The sequence below is a fragment of the Hibiscus syriacus genome, unplaced genomic scaffold, assembly GCF_006381635.1.
Source record: "Hibiscus syriacus cultivar Baekdansim isolate YM2019G1 unplaced genomic scaffold, ASM638163v2 tig00110557_pilon, whole genome shotgun sequence".
In the NCBI taxonomy this organism is placed as follows: domain Eukaryota; kingdom Viridiplantae; phylum Streptophyta; class Magnoliopsida; order Malvales; family Malvaceae; genus Hibiscus; species Hibiscus syriacus.
Genome location: NW_024062780.1, coordinates 1,033,448 through 1,055,655, shown reverse-complemented (window position 1 = coordinate 1,055,655; position 22,208 = coordinate 1,033,448). Strand labels below are relative to the sequence as shown.

At 36.6% G+C, this 22,208-nt stretch overlaps 4 protein-coding genes and 1 pseudogene across 4 annotated transcripts; 2 read left to right on the top strand and 3 right to left on the bottom strand.

The window, feature by feature from the left end:
• The first annotated feature begins 404 nt into the window (after positions 1-404).
• Positions 405-1,463, top strand: LOC120132089 (protein POLAR LOCALIZATION DURING ASYMMETRIC DIVISION AND REDISTRIBUTION-like). Its single transcript, XM_039148925.1, has 2 exons — positions 405-693; positions 793-1,463. The coding sequence occupies exons 1-2, from the start codon at positions 405-407 to the stop codon at positions 1,461-1,463; spliced, it is 960 nt and encodes a 319-aa protein (XP_039004856.1).
• Positions 1,464-1,779: 316 nt separating this feature from the next.
• On the bottom strand, positions 1,780-2,817 carry LOC120132087 (BTB/POZ domain-containing protein NPY1-like). The gene is made up of 3 exons (XM_039148924.1): positions 2,472-2,817; positions 2,203-2,245; positions 1,780-2,098 (listed from the first exon to the last, which is right to left on the bottom strand). The coding sequence occupies exons 1-3, from the start codon at positions 2,815-2,817 to the stop codon at positions 1,780-1,782; spliced, it is 708 nt and encodes a 235-aa protein (XP_039004855.1).
• A 1,202-nt stretch (positions 2,818-4,019) lies between these two features.
• LOC120131979 (probable folate-biopterin transporter 2) lies at positions 4,020-6,482 on the bottom strand. Its single transcript, XM_039148837.1, has 5 exons — positions 6,011-6,482; positions 5,485-5,744; positions 5,288-5,383; positions 5,044-5,214; positions 4,020-4,868 (listed from the first exon to the last, which is right to left on the bottom strand). Exons 1-5 carry the CDS (start codon positions 6,375-6,377, stop codon positions 4,281-4,283), a joined length of 1,482 nt encoding a protein of 493 aa, XP_039004768.1. The 5' UTR covers positions 6,378-6,482; the 3' UTR covers positions 4,020-4,280.
• Positions 6,483-7,425: 943 nt separating this feature from the next.
• Positions 7,426-11,309, top strand: LOC120132086 (annotated as a pseudogene).
• A 228-nt stretch (positions 11,310-11,537) lies between these two features.
• LOC120131982 (dynamin-related protein 3B-like) lies at positions 11,538-21,051 on the bottom strand. Its single transcript, XM_039148838.1, has 23 exons — positions 20,487-21,051; positions 19,995-20,277; positions 19,885-19,913; positions 19,662-19,763; positions 19,228-19,296; positions 19,076-19,135; positions 18,839-18,952; positions 18,492-18,540; positions 18,052-18,161; positions 17,850-17,942; positions 17,655-17,747; positions 17,415-17,552; positions 16,674-16,760; positions 16,113-16,211; positions 15,487-15,529; positions 14,741-14,883; positions 14,475-14,618; positions 14,326-14,378; positions 13,634-13,733; positions 13,428-13,530; positions 12,464-12,547; positions 12,308-12,380; positions 11,538-11,670 (listed from the first exon to the last, which is right to left on the bottom strand). Exons 1-23 carry the CDS (start codon positions 20,862-20,864, stop codon positions 11,616-11,618), a joined length of 2,502 nt encoding a protein of 833 aa, XP_039004769.1. The 5' UTR covers positions 20,865-21,051; the 3' UTR covers positions 11,538-11,615.
• Between the last annotated feature and the right edge of the window lie 1,157 nt (positions 21,052-22,208).

Below are 22,208 nucleotides of genomic sequence, written 5' to 3'. Positions count from 1 at the left end.
ATACTCGAACATTAGAAGAAAATCATGTTGCTGTTATCTTAAATAACCGTAATTATTCCCACCTAAAACAGGGATGATGAATTAGTAACAGGCAAAACAATAGCCGATTTAACCACATTTTACTCCATCCCTGCTTTTATGCCATCGCCACCTAATACTAAACTACACAAAATAAATTATTTTTTCTATTTTGTAAAAAGATTGAGTGACTAAAATAGAATCGAAGTGATAGTTAGGTGACTAAATACATATTTTATCCTATGAATAATACCTTTCCCTCCAAATCTGTTTTCAATTGAAACGGTTCACTTCACTGCTGTATTCCGCCTTGCTTCATCTCATTTCATCTTCTTTGTAACTCTCTCTCATTTGTCTTCTGCTAGACAATCTCCATTTCCATGCCGATGCGAATAGTTTTGAAGTTTAAGCTCCTTCTTCTCTCCCCCTTCTCTAAATCCAAACCTTCACCTCCTTTACGCTTCGCTGACGTTCTTCTACTTCAAGACCGTCTTCTCCACACGGATGGTTGCAGTGGACCGCCCAACTGCTCCAAACCCCGCCGTTTCGCTGCTCGTTTGTTCTTTTGCTTTCACCGTGGGAAGCTGACGAATAAGGTTCATGATGACGGAAAGAAAGAAGAACGTGATGTTGCGCCTCCTGATCACGTTACTGACGGTCCTGATTCGTCACCGGGTAAGATCAAGAATTAAGAACAGCAGTTTCCTACTTTTCTCATCTCCTGGCTTTTGAAATCTTGCTTTCTAATATTATTTTTTTTTAAAAAAGAAGCAGAAATATGTGGGCGTGAATCTAAATTTAATGTGGGAATAGGGTGCTGTTTGTTCCATCTAGTTGCTGAAAGTAAAGATGAACTTCAAAAGATTACGGAATTGAGGATCCAAATGGAGAGTCTTCTTCAGACTGTTAAAGAGGGACTGCTGAATAAAGATCCACTGGTTTCTAAGAATTCTGAATCAAATGAAGGGGATGGGATTTCAAGCAAAGTATTGTTTGATCAGAAATGTGATGATGCTCCTAAAGAAGAAGATCGTGCAGAGGGAATGGACAGGCTCGAAGCAGAACTTGAAGTTGAGTTGGAGCGTTTACAACTCCTTTTAGATTCAGGCAAATTCCTCACAAATCCTCCCGAGAGAACCATCGAGGCACAGAGAAGAAATGGAAAATCCCGTCCGGATTGGCGTTGTGGTGTTCCTCCATATGAACTGGAGAGAAAGTTGCATGAATTGCTGGAAACAAGACGGGAACAACAGATAACAGAGCTCCAAGCTGCTTTGGGAATTGCAAAGAAAGAGCTCCGTGAAAAGGAAAGAGAGATTTCTTGGTGGAAAGACACTGCACATCTCATGTTGGAGCATGCTAAAAAACCTTCATTGGTTGGTTTACAGTACGTTCGACATGCTCAACGCCTGAGACGAGAAGAAGAAGAAGAAAACTACTTTTGAGATTATTATGCTTCCCCATCGTGAATAAGGTGTAATGGTGTTTAAAAATGAGCGCTTGCTTCTGTGTTGAAACTTCAAAAGGATTTGTTATTTGATATAATCTAGTTTTTGAAATGAAATGAGAAAATAAGAATACAAGAAGTTCCAATAAAATATAGTTGGATGTTCATTCAATCAGATAAGATGTTCGTAAGAGGATGACCCAAAAACTGATACTACATAGTAAAAAATTTTCACCCCCTCCATCATAGACTAAAACTTCTTTACATTTATAGCAGTTTCTGAATCTTCTTTGTAAGCATCTGCACACCCTTCTCTAAGAAATAGAATGCCTCCTGTGTTTTGCAGATGACTTGGTGTCCCCTGGAATCATTGCAGCCGGGCTTTGCGAACTTCCAGAGGTCTTGGAACTTTTGTTCTCGCCGTGCCCTTTTCCCACAACCCACAACTTGTCGAATATTCTTCTCAATCGAGATGGCAGCATCTGCATCCCACATTTTTTGTTTTTGCTGTTCTTGACCAGTTTACTGCCATCCTCTTTTATCTTGATCCGGTTCATCTGTTTCTTGATGGAGCTGCAGTCTTCAGCTGCAGTTTTCTCCCATTCTTCGTCAGTCTTCAGCTGCAGCTCTAACCTGCTCAAAGTAGAGAACTTGAACTACCACCTGCAGTGGAAGTCTATCGTTCTGTGCAGCATGCATCGATGTATCCGGTATCAACTTCTTGACATCCATCAGACCACACAGTTCCTTTCTTTCGGCCTTCGTCATGTCCGTATGCCCCTGCAGACATGAAAACAAGCGTTACAAGAAACCAAACCACATTTGTACAATTTTGATGCCATACTCGAACATCCCAACAGGCCATCTCAGGCAGCAAGAAAAATGATCTAGGAATGCGTATTTTATGAGACGGGATAATATATAAATCCAGAATTTGAGAAGATCAAAGAAATTGACATCCATAATTTAAAAGCCTACCTTGAGGTACATGTCAATGGCTTTATACAGTTCATCATGAACCGGTCTAACAAACTCAGGGATTGACTAAGACGAGTCAACGAACTGGCAAGCGAAAGATTCGGGTCGCGGGCAATTTCTTCGAGATACCCATCAATCATTTTACCAACACTCAACAAGGTTCCATGCCCCAGAATAAAATCATTACATCCAACATCGCTCTTTCCAAGATCTGAATCTCGACTTAACTTTTCATGCATCATATACTGCTTCACAATAGAATGCACCATCTCAACATCGTATAAGGTAGTTTGGGGAGGCCGTGCTGGGATTATTAAATCCTTGAGAGAAGCTTCGTGCAGCTTTAAACTTACCCTCTGCACTAAATCTTCCATGGCCGAATAATCCACCCCAACCAAAATCCACTCATGGTCATGGATATATCTTCTCCAAAGAAACAATCGATGTTAAAGAAAATTCTAAAAGAATTTGGTTATAATATGGTTGAGGCAAGAAACGGCAAAACTTTCGAGATAATGTTCTGAAAGAAATTAATTCACGAGCTAATGCACTTCCAAGATTAATTGCTCAAATAGGGTGAAATCCACAGTGTTGGCCGTAGGTCGCCATGCACTCCGGGCGACCTACCCTTGCTCAAACAAAGAGAATGAACGTGTTGCATGGCACATGCACGTCCCAACACATAGGTCGCCATGCCCTCCGGGCGACCTACCCTCGCTCGGCTTCCCTCGCATAGCTCGCTCGGTTGCCCTCGGATGCCCTCGCATAGCTCGTTCGGATGGTCTCGGTCGAATGGCCTCGGATGCTCTCGGATGGCCTCGGTCGGATGGCCTCAGATGCCCAGCGTGTTGGGACGTGCATGGCACATGCAATCTCTTGTAGCTCGCTGGGAAGACATGGCGATCTAGTAGGTCACCCGGAAGGCATGACGACCTACGGCCAACACTGTAGATTTTACCTTATTTGAGCAATTAATCTTAGGTGTGCTTTATCTCGTGAATTAATTTTTTCCAGAACATCATCTCGAAAGTTTTACCGACAAGCACTGGCAATCTAGCCTACGGCATCCATATAACCTATTTAAAACATTAAAATTAAAAAGAATAAAAAATAATAATTATTTTATTTAAGTACCTAAAGTATTTTTTGATCAAAATAAATGCCTAAAGTTATTTTTTAATCAAAATAGGTGCCTAAAGTATTTTATATCAAAATTGATACCTAAACTATTCAAACTTTTTAATATGATTTCTAAAAAAATTGACATGTGATATTAATTAAAGAATACTTTAGGTACTACAAAAATTGAATATTTTAAGTACCTATTTTGACCAAAAAGATAACTTTAGGTGTTTATTTTGATAAAAAAATATTTTAGATTCTTAAATGAAAAAAATAATATACTTTAGGTACTTATTTGTTATATAAACCTAAATGAATTTGATACAATAATTATATTTCATTTTATTCTATTAATTTTTTATTGTTATTAATATTTCTATTTTGTGACGGTATTATTTTTAACTGATTGAAACCAATAAAAATATTAGTATTCACTTAAAAAAAATAACCTCGATTTTTATTATGATTTATCCATACAAAAAACGGTTTATATATCATCCTCTAAGCAATCTGTAGAAGCATGAACGGACGTTGAATTTACCACAAATTCATGAGCATGATGTGTGTGAGATGTGCCATTGGGAACGCAAAGCAAACCAGGGTTATCATTCCTTGCTAGCCAAGCTACCAGAAAAAGGTACACCTTCGGATCCCTAGTTGAGCTCAATCAACCTGGTTATTCCAAGTTAATTTAAATGGTTACTTCTTGTATAAACTATCTTCCACTATCCACGCTGCGAATCAGAGATGCCAATTCGATGTTGTCCGGTTGCGGAGTTTCGGCCTCGTCTTCGGTACTCAAAATGAAAGCGTTGGGGTCACCTTTGGGTACCAAAAATAGCAGACATATTGGACACACTCTCAGTATGTTTCGAATCAATATGACCAACCAGAGATAATCAAATTTTGTCCTGGTAACTTTCAACACATGAAGCATCAATCCACCCCCCCAGGAAGCTGAAAGACCTCCGAAGTTATCAATCGACATTAGCAAAGCGAAGAAAGTGCCCTCAATACCTGAAGGGCAGAGCTTGGAACTGAGTACGAGAAGTGGCATCCATTTGAGGCGTGTGATCATTTGGGAAACGGCTTCACCGATCACGACGAAGAGATAATCGGGTATGCCGAATCTCAGATTCATTCGTTGCACCAGCATCAAGTCCAGCATTCCTGCTACACCAAATAGCAACTGTGTCCAGAACATCATGTCTCTCAAGGGCTGATTCTTCAACACATTTTGGTAAAGTATTGCCCCCAAGAGAGCACCTATGGCACCCATTGAGAAAATGTACCCAACAGTCTCCTGCAAAAACCAGACTAATTACTGATGAAGTCTCCAACAATCCAAGCATGTGCATTTAACGGTACAAATTTCAATCAAACTATCGCTTCTTCTCAAGAGAAAAGTGATCAAAAGGATTAACATTCAAACAGCAATTGTCTTCAGGATTAGACTACCATAATGCGGAATCATATACCTTAGAGAAAGATGGACCCTCCTTAGCATCTGTGTACCAATAAAACAATCCTTCATTAATGTTCAAGCTCACTGCCAAGGATAAATACATATATAAACAAGGCCTCCAAACATCAGGGCCTTTTAAGGTTGTCCACATAGCTTTTGTAGCATCGAGGAATTTCCGGTTTACCTGATCCAGGAAGAGAATATTAAAGCATGGAAATTAGAGCAACTGAGCGTTTGATATATGAGTTGAAGAACACCTCATTGTAGGCAAAGTTGGGAATTCGGGGCTCCGAAAGCAGCATCCCGACTAAAGATACAAGTGCAGCGGGGAGAGTCAGCAATCCAAACACCCCCTGTCAAGGAAGAAGATAAATCCTTAGCCTGTATGTACATTAGCCATCAAGGAAGAAGAAATGTTGCAGAATTCGACTACAAAAATCAAACAGCATCCGACCTCTGGACCGATCAGGTGTATAAAGACACCACTGATAGAGAACCCCAGCAATCCTCCAAAAGAGTAGCTCAAAGCGCACAAGCTTTGCATGTCGGCTGCCCGAGAAGGGTGGGTAACGCTGTTCTGTGCCACGCATGCATCGACGGTTACATCCGCTACGGCTACTGCCACATTTCCTGCTGTTAATGTCAGGATGGCAAGTACCAGTTGCATCTTGCTTTTCAATGATATGAAAAGCATTGAAACAACACCTAGCAAACCTGTGATAGGATTTTTATACTAATCAAATAATAAGCAATAGTGTTATTTCCTAATTAATGTCTAGCCAATTGTGTTATTTGTAGAAAATATAAAGCATTTTTATACTCAGAGCACATGATGAGGATTTAGGATGATGCCGAATGAACATTCAAAATTTGCAAGCTGTATAATACACGATATGTATGCACCAGACATTAATGTAAGGATCCGGAAGTATCTGATAGGCAACGAAAGAAGAGCACGAAACAGAAAGGCGCCGGTTTACCGGATAATACGAAATAAGGCCTTCTCCGATACCCCATTATCGGAAGAACATCAGTGAGAAGACCCCAAACAGGCTTGATAATCCAAGGGATGGAAGTAATCCCGGAATAAACCTGAGCCTCGGAAGGCTGCACCTTCTGAACATCCTTCATGTAATACTCGGTTCCGATGCGAGAAAGAGCGCCTCCGAACCCCTGATTTATCCCATAAATAGACACAACTCCAAACACGAAGCTCCAATGCATTTCAACCGCAAGCATCTTAAACCAATGTATTGGACCCCAAAACAAGTAACACAGTCCTTGGGGTTCATCATCTTCCTCCACACCCTTCCTACAGGCTTCTTCCATATTCTCTTCTTCCACCATATATATAAGCTCAGTGAAAGTCAACAATGAACTTGATCATGTATATTCGATCAACAGCAACACCGGCTGCGATCCTAGAATAATGATGAACCTTCTAAATTTCCAGATGAGGCATAAAAAGATTGAAAAACGAGTTGACCGATAAAAGATGTTCCCTCAAATGGATTCTATGAGCTTTTCTTACACACTTGTGCCATTGGTGTCCTCAGGAGGGAATATATCAACAAATGTAGGTCTCAAGCAGATGAAGGATGGGATCTTTTCCAAGATGGGAAACAGGTTCTTTGGACACCAGATTTGACCAAACCCTGATCTGTTCATAAATGATGAAGAGAAACTAAACACACCAGAGAAAGGGAAAAAACAATAGTTTAAATGCTAGCTGGTAAGTCTTTTTTTTGGCAACATGGTGCTTAATTATTTGTACTAAGGTTTAAGTAATCTCATTAACTTGTTTTTTTCTCTGTGACGAGCCCCATAAAAGATGCTCAAGCAGCCAATTAGAAAACATTACTATGCAACTTGGCTTAGTTTCGATGATAATCGTAAATCTGGATTGAGTTTTGAAATCCGTGTAAATCCTTTTTCGTATCGAATTTTTATGCAGTGATTAACCAAGTTTTTATTAAAATTATACCCATTGTCAAATTATTTATAACTACTCAAAACCATTTTTAGTTTTCAATCGCTATTTTAAAATATGTGTTTACTGTTTTCTTTATTACACTTTTAGCTGCCGCCGTAGTTATATTTGATTGTTTTATGGCACGGATCAGTTATATAAAATTAAAAAATTATTTTTAAAAATACCTAAAATTATTATTTTTATTAAAAAATTATTTTTTTTGAAATTATAAAAAAAAACCTCAAAATTTCAAAAAATCCTAATTTCAATCCCTTCACCATAACAGACCACCACAACCATAGCTAATCGACGAAATCTTGACGGCGTACGACCCCGAACACCAAACTGTTGAACCCCCGTGATTCAAACGAAGATTACAGCAAAAAATAGATAATTGTAGTGTTGTGATTCCTTTCGTCATCGATGATTCAGACAATTCTTTATTCATCTGTCTTTGGGGTTCGTTTCTCTGTCATCGGGGAAGAAGATGAGAAAGAGAAATGGAGGGAGAAAAAGCTGGAGGCGAGGGAAGGGACGACAGGGGGAGGGAGGTCTCGATGGAGTTCTAAATTCTTTTTTTTTTAAAAAAATAAAAAATATATATATAAAACATGACTCGTCTCATTTAACAGTTTCTTTTAACGATATATACTTAAAACTGTAATGAAAAAATATTAGATATATTTTTAACGAAATTTTTTTTAGACATTAATAAATTAATTTTAAGTATAATTTAAACACATATTTTTATATTAATCGTAATAAAAACCTGGTTTTATATTAACTAGTTTTATACTGCTTCCGATACACACCAATATTAAGGCGAGATCAAATAAATTTGATTCGATATATAAAAAAGTTTGAATCGACTAATAAATATAATTTATAAATTACGAAACATATACATATTACGAAACTAATAAATATCAAATTTTAAGATGGCAAAGGCACGCTTCACTGTTATCAAGATAGATGTCCCCACAGATAAAAATCTCTTGCCATTGATGATTCTTGCCACAAATTTGAGTTAAAAACTAGAGCTTGACCGTAGCTCTTCTTGATTTGAGGTTAGCCAAGCTATCTGAAGGTCAATTGGTCGATGGCAGACTTGAATGCCTGTACCAAATGTGTTAAGGTACCTCAGCCTCTAGCTGATGGTAAGATTCCTCGCTCAGCTTGCCTTAAAACATATGAGGTGAAAGAGTCCCAAGGAGTTGTATGGGTATGGATGTCTCAGACCACTCAACCAAACCCTGAAAACTACCATGGTTCGAGAATTTCGCCAGGCCGGGGTTTTGAGATACGTCATCTATCCGAGAGCTTCCATATGATCACTCCATTCTCCTTGAGAACCTCATGGATCCTGCACAAATCCCTATCTCTCATGATAGAACCGATTGGAGTGCGAAAAGGGAAGATGCTCAGCCACTTCTTTTCCAGGTAACAGAAACGTTCTGATAGGGGATTTGCTGGTAGGTGGGGTAAAGAGAAAGATGGATCCATGTCCAACTTCTTACGGTTCGACGCACAGTTCGTTCTTCAGAATAACAGGGAGATTGTTGATAAAGATGGAGAAAAACACTACTTGACGGGTCTCTTCCTTTGTAGGCCAACCGGACAAGGAAAGTCTATGCTTATTGTTAGGTTTGGAGGAACACAAGGATCTCCATTGGCAAAGCTTTTCCCGGAATGGTACTTCAATCAAAATGGAAACAAGGTCTTTGAGCAAGATATGGGATTTTTGTCATCCCAGAATGAGGTACTCATGAAAGAAAAGGTTCCTACGAAAGAGTTGTACCTTATTTAAAGTATTCTGATACTTGGGTTGCTGAATACAGGAAGTGGATGGATAAAGTTGGGCATGGAATGCCTTACCATTTCGGTCACAGCAACATATCTCCACCTACACTACCTGCAGTTGTAGAACATGCACCGGTGGAACTCGTTGCTGGAGTTTCGGCATCTTCACCAGCTAAAGGTGGGATCGGAACAAAGCATGCTACAAATTTGGCTAACCGATATTTCCGCCATGTTATCCATTGCAAGAGTTGCAGTAGAGCAATGAAAACTTCTACGATGGGAAAAATAGGCTTAGTCTATGCAGACAGTGGAAACATGTGTCTGTAACCTTGTGCTTGGGCTGAGTCTATGCATGTTCCACCGTCGTTGCAATGATCACTACAAATTTCATAAGAGAACATAGGTGATTGTGATATCGAAACCAGCAATTACCTTCTTGTTACTCATTTTCCTTATTGGTTTTTCATTTCATAGATTAAATAATCATATTCGATACCCATATTCATATCCATATTGATATTGATATCCGTATTTATATCCGGATATGAAATGTGAAACCGAACTTGTGTCGGGCAAAATTGAATTATTCTCTTCTCATTTATGAACACAAAACTAGACTTGTGTTGGCCAAAATAGAAAAATTCTCATATATAGAAAAGAATATTGAAATAGCAAATCTAGCTAGCCAAACTTCACTTTAATGTATGAAGTTTTGTACTTGAGTAATAAGCATTCACTTGGCAAGCACCAAATTAAATCAGTGGGATTCGATACATGCATTGCAACACCTAAACCCCACCGAGAAGAATTTAGGGTATGTTTCTTTCCCTATTTTCCGGAAAACATTTCTCTTATTTTCTGGTGTTTGGTTAACAGGTTAACAGAAAACATATAGTTTTCTTGGTCAACTGAATTTCCTTTACATTTTTTAAAAAATAACTTATCATATGATTTTTCGCAAGTCATTGTATTTGATGTTTATAATAAAAAAATTAAAAAATCATCCAAACACCGTAAAATAATTTTTAAAAAATGTTTTCCAGAAAATAGAATTATTTTATTAAATTTATTTTCTGAAATTTATTTTCTGTAAAATACATAAACCCTTAAATCGAATCTAGAGAGATGTTAAAACTTCCCTCGCAAAAACATTTTTCGATTCAAAACTTAAAAAAACAACCAATTAAAATTTACAACCATGTCTCGATTTCAAACTTCAATATATATATTATTAAAAATAGGCTGAAATACCCCCATTGCCCCTGAAATATAACAATTGTACTAAATTATCCCTTAAAATATTTTTCAAGATGTTTTTGCTCTCAACTAAATCGCTACCCCGTTTGACTCATTCCGAAAACTCCATTAAAAACAATCATGAACCAATCAAAACACACCACATCACTCTTTAATAATTATTTTTTTAATAAATAAAAATATATTAAATAAAATAAAACATATGATACACCAAAAATACCCTTTCCCCCTCCACTCCCCCTCCTCTCCCTCCACCGTAACGACTCCCCACCCTCCATTTTTGCTTTCTCTGCAACACACCAATCTCTCCAAATTAAATAACAACATCTAACCAACAATTAAGATTCTAACAACAAAAAGAAGCAAGGAAAGATGAACATACGCGGGAACATGTAATGACCGACACTGAAGTTCTTTCATTTTAACAACACACCAATCTCTCCAAATTTAATTTCCCTTGTTTCTACAAGGAAACATGTAATGCCAGACTCTGAAGTTCTTTCATTTTCCTCTGAATTCTCGTTAACTAAATAGGCAAAAGTTTGCAACACTTTTAACTTCTCAAGTTCTTTCATTTTCCTCAGTTTTCTCGGGAACCAAACAAGCAGAGAAGCGATTCCAATAAATATATATTTTTCAGTAGATTCCAACAAAACCCAGAAATTAGTTGATGAAAAAAAATCTCATGGAATAATTTCAACAGAATTGAAAACGATTTTTGGAGGAATTAATATAAGCACATTTACAAATTGATAAACGAAAGCTATTAGTTTTGATAGGAGTACCTGATTAGAGCATATGGGTCTTCCGTTTTCTGCTCGATTTCAACGATCTGAGGAAGGGGAAATGACCGGTTGTCCGACAAGAAGAAAGTGAGATATAGTTACTGAACTCCATGGTTTTGAATCAACAAACTTGCTGAAGATTCAGAGAAGCCAGGAGAAGAAGAGGATGAATGAACAAAGTGAGAAAGAAGAACAAGCCGATGATGAGGAAGGAGGAGAACAAGAGGAAGATAATGAAGACGGGGAAGAACACAGGACTACGCTTGATGATGGGTTTTATGAGATTGAAGTTATACCAGAACCAAAAAAAAATTACGGTGGAGGTGTGGTGGGGTTGGGGGAAGAGAGATATTTTTGGTATGTTTTTATTTTATTTTATTAATTGATTTATATTTATTTAAATAAAAAACAAAAATTAAGAGTTGACGTAACGTGTTATGTTTGGTCAGTGAGATTTATTTTTAACAGAATTGACGGAATAGAGCAAACGAGTTAACGATTTATAGTTAAGGAAATAAAACATTTCAAAAAATTCTTTAAGAAATAACTCGATACAAATGGCATAGTTCAGAAGACAATAAAACATTTAATCCTTAAAAATAATAGTCAGGAAATTCGATATGAAAAATAAATATTTAAAACATGCATAAGCATTCCAAAATTAATTATATTGTCCGAAGTCCCAAATACAAGTACCAAAAATAGTCCCAAAATATTACAAGTAAAGTCCGATAAAGAGAAGTCAAATTTAACTCATACTGGAATATAGTTTTATCTGAATGTTGATTGTGATTCTTCAAGTACCGATTCTCCTAAGTCCGGGTGTCTGAAAAAATGAAACTATAAGGGAGTAAATTATAAAGCTTAAAACAGACAAAAAGTCAAAACAAAAACAGATTAACAATCCGAGTCAACCAACAATAATCATGTTCAGAAACCATCGAAGATAATCATAAATAAATGTCACGCAAATGATTATGCACCCAAACGCAAGTTACACCACACCATCTGAAGAGTGGATTCCGCATAACCACTCAAACTACAATCACACCATTCGAAAAGTGGAGTCCGTCACAAAGGCTGAGGCCACAGAATCTAAAAGGGACATTCATTCCATCGAGTGAATGCTCTTAACTTCTCCTATCAAAATCCAACTCAATATGACATGCAAAATGATATACAAATCCGATTTTCTGATCTAATCCGAAAATAAAATACTATAAAGTCAAATATTCAGAAGCATATAATCCACATGCATAGCATATATTCTGAATCCGACATATCAACATAATTCAAATATTCCAAGCGTACAATACATTATAAATCCGATAAGTCAACATGCAACATATAGCATTTATCCGAATTGTATTTAAAGCAAACAATTTCACAGAACAATCATGATTTCTATTCAATTTTCTACCAATCAATACAAAAAATATATATAATATCGGACAAAGACACACCTCGACAAATAACTAACAACGGGATAACGTTTCTCACGATCGGACCGAAGAGTGGATCGATTCGAATCAGAGCCTAAAATAAATATTTAATAATTAGTACATTATTCTAAATTAACGACATAACCAAACGTACTAAAAATTATCGATTACACTCACAGTCAACACCAGCCACACGGTGAGGTTCGCAATATGCGGGTAACGGCGAGGGGGGTGGTAATTCCGTTTCTGGTCCGATATCTCCTGCAAAAATTTTGGTGTCCGATTAAATATTCCAGTACACAAATTTTCATATTAATGCAAAAATTAATTAAACATTAAATCAATTCCCGGTTCGAACGAGGGAAACGAGCAGCGGGGCTGTCAGTAACGGAAATAGGGGCTGCCGATTCTGTCGCCCCCACGACCGCTCGTCGACCAGCAAGGAAATCAAGCAGCAGCCGCAGCTGGAAACAACAGGCATGCACCTAGGCCAGCAACAGCAAAGGGCAGATCTAACATTAGCCGATCTGGCCTCCTCGCACGTAACCCGACCCCTTGAGCGACCGAGAACAACCGTTACATTCCTCACGATGGTTGGGTTTCGGTTTTGTACCTTATCGACGCTCGAACGACGACCACACGACCAGACGATGGAACGAGGGAAGAATCTCGGTCGAGCGATTATCACTAGTAACCTAGGCTTAGCGTGAACGACGGCATAACGGGAGAAGATGAAGCGGTGGCTAGAGAAAGAAGAAGGGTGAAAGAAAAAAAAGAAAAGAAAAGGAAACAGACTGTTGAATTTGGGCATATTACATCATAAATCCTTGTACTCTTTAGGGTTTTTGAAAATGGTCTAAAGTTTCACTCCTATAGCAAAATAATTACCAAATATTACCTTTAAGCCCTCATAATCCCTGACAGATTTAATTTGATCCTACACTCAAATTAGAGATTTGAAGGAAAATTCTCAAATCTTAGGTTTTCAAATTGGGGGAAAACGGGGTTGTTGCATGCATTCCAGAAGTCTAATAATGTAGTCCAGCATTGGAGCTGAAAGGCAATGGCGGCTCTTCCGAATAGAGTAGTTTACGAACTCTGGACTTACCGGATGACAGCATATGAGATGAACTTCTCTTACCGTTGGTGAGATCTGGAAATTTTGATAATCCAGGACTATTTTCAGCACCGAAGTTTGTAGTCCGATGTTGGAACTCCACATCAAATTCAACCTCATTTAGCGTCTAAAACAGGCAAAAAAATATTCAGTCGAAAGAGAATATGTTTCTCAGTAGCCGCAACATATATAAACATTTTCCTCAATGATAAACAAATTAAACTACAAACCTTAACCGCTTGCCTCAAAACATGCAAACGTTCTTTCGCTTGCTTTCTTCTAGCATCAACCTCATCTGGCTCCTGCAACAGCTCTTCAAAAAGGCTCTCTCTGCGTATTCCAAAAGTTCAGACTTCAGTAACTTAAACGACATGCATAGAGACATCCCCACAATGATAGCAATGAAAAGGAGGGAAAAAGAGAACTACGTTCATAGAAGTGCAAGAATTGTGCATTAATTATTACTGAAAAAAAAAACTTGTTATGCTTGTACATTCTTAAAGATTGACATGACATCAGATAATAGAATTATTCCATCATTATCCTTTTCTGTTTGCATACATTTTATTCCTTTAACGGTTTGGAGCATAATTTTTTGGGGGCATTAGAACACAAATGTCTCCATGACTAACATCATTTCAAGAGCTCATAATGGAAAATAATGCCAGCCATAGCTACCAGGTGCCGAATAAACATTTCCCCCCATTTGCATATTCTGCAAATCGAAAACTAAAACATGATGTACTGACAATAATTCCACGACTAACATTATTTCAAGTGCTCATATTGGAAAATAATGTCAGCCACCCCACAACTACTGGGTGGTACCAAATAAACAAAAAAAAATTAATTTACCTATTCCACAAATTGAAAACTAAAACATGATGTACTTTAAAACACCAACCAAAATCAGGAGACATACCGGTATAGTTTTTCTATAAAAGTGTCATGAAGGTTTGTTTTTGCATGATTGACCTGAATATTGATAAAAGGGGGGAGGGGGCTCATTTTAGATTCATCAGAATAAAAGTTCAAATTTGACCAACAGGAGACAAAATCAAACAGTATTACCAGAAAATGCATTATAGCCTTTGGCACCAAGTCTTCAATGTTCTTCCGGACTATATCAAAGTAGGACTTCACAAGTAATTTGGTGACAATTACTTCTTTAGCTCCATTGTCCGACATTTCAAGTGGTCTTAAGGTTGCGGGAAGCTGAGATAACCAGCGGCAAACATGAAGGTAGTGAATTTAGGACAGGTAGGATAATTTTGCTGTTAAAGGAAAACAAAGCAATATCTGGTCTCTCACTGGAGCGCATGGCTTAGAATGTTTACCTCTCTCAGTTGGACCGTTGATGCCATATTCTCTTCTTGATGAAGAGTTTCTTCATGGGATTCTGTAGCTGCTGGTCCTCTAGATGATGCCTTGCTCCCAAACATTGAAGAAATACCCCACTTGCTCGTGGATGAACTGCCACCTAAATAACAGTTACCAAGTTGATGGTTATGAATAAACCAACTTATAAAAATGTTTACGCAAAGGCCTATGGGTATCATCTGTGTCCATGTTATAAATTTGCCTAGAAGATTCAGAAATAATGGAAAACTTTTTCTGCAACTACAGAACTGTTTTAATTTTCTGCATTGATAAATTTGGACCCACCCGTCCATCATCTTGGAGATGCAAATACCATATAAATGAGTTTTTGTTTGAAGAACGTAAGACAGAGAAGTGCAGCAGTCTCCATATTGGATGTTAACTATATGAATAAGATGCTTCAACAGAATGTAGCACAATATACATCCATCTCATACTATATATTCTGCCACGTGGAACGTTATCATACAGGTTATACAAATCTTGAAATTGCAGTACACTTGATACACCAAAATGTTCTAACCTACATCAATCACAAACACACAAACAGGGAATTTCATTTTTTTTCCCAAAATGTAAAAAGAAAATGCATCACTCTTTCAGCCATTGCATTCATTAAAAAAATCAGTTAACCAGTCATACAAGTATCAAGTGAGAAAGAAAAATAAAAACAAACTTGGACTAGCAGTTAAGAGTAAATTACCAGCTAATACAGGTCGCTCACTACTTGACCGAGGACGATTCCCCTGCCACAATACCATCATAGATTAAGTGCTTAAAATGGAAATGATAAAAATGATTTCTATTTCCTGATTTATACAGTTCTTTCCGCTTTTTCCTCCCCTTTTATTTATAAGTCTTATTTGTTATATTTAACCAAACTCTACCACCAACATACTACCAGTCTAAACCATGATGCAATAATTACCCTCAACTCCCGACAAAAATTAAAGGATTCCTATGTGATAATAAAGCATAGTGGTATGTTTCTTATAGTGTTAAAATGGTTTCGCTTACATTTATTCTCACTTAAAGTAACTAAAGTGTTATGTTTAATGCTAAAAAGTGTACGAACTAGGCAGATAAGGACAAGAACTTCAAAATAATTGAAGGCTGAGATTATGACTCAGTTTTAAGACTTCAAGGAGATGCAATTAAGGGCATGAATGGAGCTTGTTTGTTAGGGTGCTCAAAAAGAATTTCATTAATACCATCTATGAAAATGGATACTAAGATATCTCTGCACAGACAGATATGAAACCTAATACATCACAAGGTAAAAGCCTAAAGCTTGCAAAACCTCGGAGGGCTTTATGTAAAAACAGATACCTGGTCAGAAACACCATTCACAACTGATTGAGCAGCAGCAGCAGTTCGGGATATCAGGCCCTTCTCAGATGTAGGTACCTTCTCAATATCCTGTCTCTCCTGAATGATACAAAGATGAAGTAAATGTATCTAAATCATGAATAAAGTAAAATCTGTAGCCATTTTTGTTGCAGAACAACTAATCAACTAATAATGGAACTTGAAATTCGTGATAGAATCATTTGTTGTCAATATATACTTGTAATCAATTAAATTCAAATAGATTTTGTTACATGCAAATCAACCTTGACATAGATTTCAAAACAAGAATTTGCCATTCATTTCTGTAACAATAAAATAGACGTCATAATACATGCTTTTAATACAATTTCACATCCCTCCAGCCAAACTAAATCAGTTGAAATGACATCTTTCAAATTTAAACTTGTATCCTCAGTAGTCAGTCTCATAAAGGTGGATGAATACTGAACCAGAGTGAGCAACATAAAACTACAACAAAATGCTAAAGGGCTAACTTGCAAGCCTACAACCACAATGAATCAATTGGAATGATATCTATACCTTTGATGATCTCATTTGCTGCTCAGCAAGCTCAACAGCTTTACTGCCACCAATAAAATTTGGATGCGAAGAATTTATATAATCCATCTGATGTTTAAAAAACACCAAAATAAAAATCACAATCATGCATGATATAATAATTCAAATATAAAATTGTCGTAGAAGATATGGTAGCTTATATCTTGATGAATCATAAAAGGGTGTTAAAATTAATTCAGAAACCAGTACTAGTCAACTTTTGTTACATACAGAGGGTGCTAACTAAATCCCATCTAAACATAAGTGTATGAATAAATGGAAACTGATCCTATTAAAATATCAGTGAATATATTTAGTGTAAAATAGGGAAAGAGCATTTCTCGTGAAGATTCACAAGCAACAATGAATAAAATAAAATTGCAGAATCACTAAACAGGTCACAACACTGTCTGTACTGTAGTTCTCTTAATTCAAGTATGCTGACCTATAAAAACATTCAACATTTTCATTAAAGCATTTTCAAAATCTTGATATTTTCTTACTATCCTCTTAACCCAATGTATATTTCTGTGAGGGATCCACATGTTCCATTTCCATACATGCGACAACATGCATATACACGTGTCTACCCTAGATTTTAGAAACTCCTTATGATGTCATATTTTTGTGGTACCCAATAGATATTGTTATGTGTACTTATACACATAATTCCTATATCATTGTAGATATCATATAAATAAAGGATAGAAAGAAATCAATGACCTCCATCTCAATGAGGTTTCTTATCATTGTCTCAGCAGGCTTAACAGCAGCATCTAATAAATTCCTTACAACTTCAGTTATGTGCCTTCTTAATGATGGGAACCTCTGCAATTCAGTTGATTCGCAAGCCTGGCTAATCTGTCGGAGAAAATTTACTCTCTCCATCATATCCACATGTTGAACTCATAATTTCAATAGGTAATAAAATGATCCCAGCACAACAATACCCACTATTCTCACCTTTATTAGTTCATCATAGACAATCAATAGACACTGATGACAAGGGTCTGACAACCGAGCAATTTGTCTTCTAACCAAAACTTCGAATGGAACCTGAAACTCAATGAAATACATGATTTATATGCCACTGATTTCAACAATGCAAAAGTCAAAACGAGAGCCATTTGTCTTTTACCAAATCACTGTTGTACTCACCTCTGGGACAAGTAGAACATTTCTTAGACCAGATGAATTTCTAATAGCATATGCAATATCCTTGTCAGTCAGCCTTTCACAAGGGTCCATTTCCTATATATAAAAAAACAGTTAAGCTTCTAGTTCTTAAGCGTGGAAGATTCCAGATGACACAAAAATGATAGCATCCTTACATAAGAGCTTCAGAAAGAAAGAATCATACCTCTAAGAGCTTCACAAACTCTGACTGAAAAAGGTACTGAATCCTGGCTCCTCCAAACAATTCTTTAGTTGACATCTCCTGACTTTTTCCATCAACCATAGCAGAAAAATCTTTTCCAAAAATGAGAAAAATAACGAAATAGAAAACTCAGCAACAGCATAAAATTTAGTAAGCAACATTCCCCATCCCACCTGAAATCTATACAATTTTGATTTTTGTATGCACTGATTTGCAAGATAATAAGTGTAAATGAAAAAGAGAAACTGGGACCCGCCACACAAAAAAAAAAGAGGCAGAGCGGGAGAGGATAAAAAGCATGCAATAATTGCAAATCCCATATGTTAGGCTAAAACTTGAATCAAGAAGGGAAAATAATAAGCACATATATTTTCCTGATATGGCAAAAATGGTACATATAACGAGGAAGACGAAAACCTCACCATCACAGTATCTTCTAAGAATGTGCAATAAGGTTGCTCCTTGTTCTGCCTAGATATGGACATAAGTAATAATCAGAGATAACTAATGTAACAAAACTAACAATCCCAAGAGGGAAAATCAGTTTTGTCTCTTTGGGGAGAGTTCATGAATATGATGAGGTAAGGTTAATTAATTTAAAAAAAAGCAGATATCACCGAATAGTAAGAACAATTACTTAGATCTCAACCTCAACTTAATAGAACACTTGTTTACTTTCATTCAAGGGAAGCAGGAAACTCAACGATGTTAAACTACCAAACAGAATGTTGGCCAGCACCCTAACATTACCCAAACTGTGACAACTTACCTTTGACTCCACAAAATCTCCATAAGTCTGCAGCTCTTTCATAGCTGCATGCATACGAGAGTTTAGCACAGCCTTCAAACGTGGGAGATCCTTTCTGATATGCTGCTCTAGGATCTGGAAAGAGATAAATCAATCACAGCAGAAAAGTATAAAACGTGTAGGCAAGGAATAAGATATATATATATATAAAATTGTTAAACCATTTAGGAGTTCAACAAAAGGCAGTCATAAACCAACCTGATTCAGCTTCTTTGCCAATTGAGGAATGCCACAATGATTGGAAACATCATTATATACCTTTAGTTCATATGTTTCAAGAAAGAGAACTGTTCAGATTATATGGGAAGTAGAACTTGAAGTCAAAATTCTATTCGAGAGATGAAAAGTACAGGATAATCACGGAAGAACTGTTCTTCATAAGCTAGTGCTTCTTGAATGCTACGGTTTTTCTTGATATCCTGTAGCACATAACAAAACAGTTAGTACCTTCACCTATTCAATGATTCTGAGAAGGAAAAAATGACTAGAGAAAGTGAGAGAGAGAGAAAGTCTGCCTCCCTTGCATGGTCATATCACAACATCCTTACCAGACTCGCGCACATTTTATAATCATATTGTTCAATAAGATAATCAGCCAAATCCGGTTGCTCCAAAGCTAAACTCTAAAGCATCTATAAGGGAAAGAATCCACCAAAAATGCTATGAAACAGAAACAAGCGCATGGGCACAAAGAAAGGAGCTAATCCCCATATTATCCAATATATGGAAGAATTGCAGATAAACTACAATGAAGCTGCCAACTGCAGCCTTTAATAACTTATACCTCCTGGCAGCGATTCACAACACCAACATAACCAAGTTTGAGTGGAACCACCCTTCCAAGCAAAAAGTTACAGGCATTAGTGCCCCTGTCCATAATATCAAGCTGCATGGAATGCATCACATAAGATAGTAATTCAGCAAGGACAAAAAAATACCGGGAGATGAGAAAGATCAAATCACTTATTAAATTTCTCTCATTCTTAAAAAAAAGGAACAATAGGAACCTTGGTGATTACACCGACCGTCCGAGAACCTGAAAAAACATATATTTCAGTTCATTGGAATAGAAGAACTCATACATTCAGAAATGAAGCCACGTGTGATTTTGAGTTACCACTTGGATCAGCTAATTTAGCTATCTGTAGGGCATCAGATGTAGCTAAATCAGAATTTGCGGGACTGACGGCCAATATGATACAATTTTCATTGTTGATATGTTCCGTAATCATTCTCCTAATTCTTATTTCGATATCACTAGGTTGATCCCCTACAGGAACCTTGGTAATGCCAGGTAAGTCGATAAGGGTCATGTCAAGGACATTGGGAGAGGAAATCTTCAATCGAATCTGTTTTCCTGAAACCCCTTTGTTACGACCTGCTTCTCTTTCAGTCTCAGCCTACACAAGTTTAATAATAGTAAAGAGTGAGTGTGTGTGTGTGTGTGGGAGAGAGAGAGTTCGTGTTTGCAAAGAGAGTAACAATTTTCAAATTTGGAAAATCTAATGAAATTTCAATAATATGATCTAAAACTTCAATGCAACAATCCAGTGAACTTAAAAGTTGCCAAATATTTTTAAAAAATGAAAGATAAAGCTGATAGCTGAACCTGAATTTCTTGACGGATTTGAGAGAAATCATAAAAGCGACGGCCGGGTAAGTGGAGAAACTCACCCCACTCGGCTCCATCGTCATCTGAACACGGAGGACGGTTTTCAAGCATTAAAACAATCGGTCTTCGAGTACAAATACCGCAGCCTCGAGGCAGAAAATCGCGGCCAACAAGAGACTCAAGCACGCTAGATTTACCGCTGCTCTGACTGCCAACCACCGCCACTTGAGGTACCGATATATTGGACAACTCGTAACCAGAGGAAGAAAGTATGTCATGGAGTTTGTTGATCACCGGAATCAGCGACGAACCAACGGTTGCTGAAGTTTTCGGAGCAGTCGACATATTGTTGTTTGCATTCTCTCCTTTGTCCATTCAAATCAGAACCAAAAAGGAAAAGGAAAACGATTCGCTGAAAAGAATCAGAAAGAGGGGAAAAAATAAAAAGCTTTTGGAAAAGCGGATTCTGAATAGTGAGGTTGAGAGTACGATAGAAGAACCAAAAATTTTTAGTATAGTAGTAACTTAAAAATGCAGGAGTGATTGAGTGGAACCGTCAAAGACTAAAATCCTTGGCGAGAAAAAAAAATTAAGAGAGAAATTTAGTCAGAAAGTTTCATTTTTTTTTTTTTTGAGAGAGACTTAACGAGAAAGTTTCGTTTAGTAGTAATTAGTAAGTCAAATTAAATTTAGTTTTTTCTTCTTCTTTTTCTGGCGCTGCGTTGCCTTGCCTTGATACCGTTCCAACACCTCGAACCGATTCCGAGGTTTATACTAAATATGGTACGGCCGTATATATATATATAGTTATCATATAATAAAATTTAGGGTTAATTATACAAATGATCACTTGTTTGTCCTTTATCCACTTTTAGTCACAGATTTTAAAATACATAAAATATGATCACCTTCGTTTTTTATTTACTTAAGATATGATTAATTTTGTTTTTATTTATTTAAGATGTGATCACCACTGGTAAATTGTAGTTAACAGATTAAGTGACATAATATTTTGGTATAATCACATATTTGGTCATTATTATTTACAGATTCTTTCAATTTAGTTATATTTTTAATAAATTTAATCCTCTAATCGAATGATGACATGTGTCAGTGGTGTCATGTATCACCATTCGATTGGAATACTAACTTTATTTTAATTTAATATATTTATTTTTCAGCAATTTGCTTTGCTTTGCTTTATTAAATTAAAATAAATTAAAATAAAGTTGATTTTCCAACCAAATGACGACATGTGACACGAATCGAGATACTAATGATAGTGGCATCATTCTCTTGAAGGATTTATTAAAAGTATGATTAAATTTAGAGAATATATAAAAAATATTGATCAAATGTGTGATTATACTAAAATATTTAACGATAGTTAACTTGTGGTGACCACCACATCTTAATTAACTAAATTTTATGTATTTTGAAATCAGTGACAAAAAATGAACAGAACACAAACATAAGTGATCATCTATGTAATTAATCCTAAAATTTAGGAAATGACATCAAACTCTGATTGAAAAAAACTAATATTAATAGAGATATTGCATGAATTTACAGTCCGATATTCTCTCAATAATTAAAAACTATTCCTAATTAAAAGTGATGCATCAATTTACACAACAAAGCATCCATTCCAATAGAGCAGAACAAAGGAGAGAAGAAGCCAAGTCTAATTTAAGTTCATGTTCTTTCCATTTTATGGTG

Bases quoted from the DNA above. Each gene is read 5' to 3' on its own strand.
- LOC120132089 (XM_039148925.1), top strand. From the start codon at position 405: ATGCGAATAGTTTTGAAGTTTAAGCTCCTTCTTCTCTCCCCCTTCTCT. The intron at 694-792 runs GTAAGATCAAGA...AAAAAGAAGCAG, and splicing joins CGGTCCTGATTCGTCACCGG to AAATATGTGGGCGTGAATCT.
- LOC120132087 (XM_039148924.1), bottom strand. From the start codon at position 2,817: ATGGAAGATTTAGTGCAGAGGGTAAGTTTAAAGCTGCACGAAGCTTCT. The intron at 2,246-2,471 runs GTATAAAGCCAT...TCATGTCTGCAG, and splicing joins AGACCGGTTCATGATGAACT to GGGCATACGGACATGACGAA. The intron at 2,099-2,202 runs GTCTGATGGATG...TACTTTGAGCAG, and splicing joins CGAAAGAAAGGAACTGTGTG to GTTAGAGCTGCAGCTGAAGA.
- LOC120131979 (XM_039148837.1), bottom strand. From the start codon at position 6,377: ATGGTGGAAGAAGAGAATATGGAAGAAGCCTGTAGGAAGGGTGTGGAG. The intron at 5,745-6,010 runs GTAAACCGGCGC...ATCCTATCACAG, and splicing joins GCCTTATTTCGTATTATCCG to GTTTGCTAGGTGTTGTTTCA. The intron at 5,384-5,484 runs GTCGGATGCTGT...CTTCCTTGACAG, and splicing joins TACACCTGATCGGTCCAGAG to GGGGTGTTTGGATTGCTGAC.
- LOC120131982 (XM_039148838.1), bottom strand. From the start codon at position 20,864: ATGGACAAAGGAGAGAATGCAAACAACAATATGTCGACTGCTCCGAAA. The intron at 19,136-19,227 runs GTACTTTTCATC...TATGAACTAAAG, and splicing joins AGTTCTTCCGTGATTATCCT to GTATATAATGATGTTTCCAA. The intron at 15,530-16,112 runs GTATCTGTTTTT...GTATTGTGGCAG, and splicing joins TGAATGGTGTTTCTGACCAG to GGGAATCGTCCTCGGTCAAG.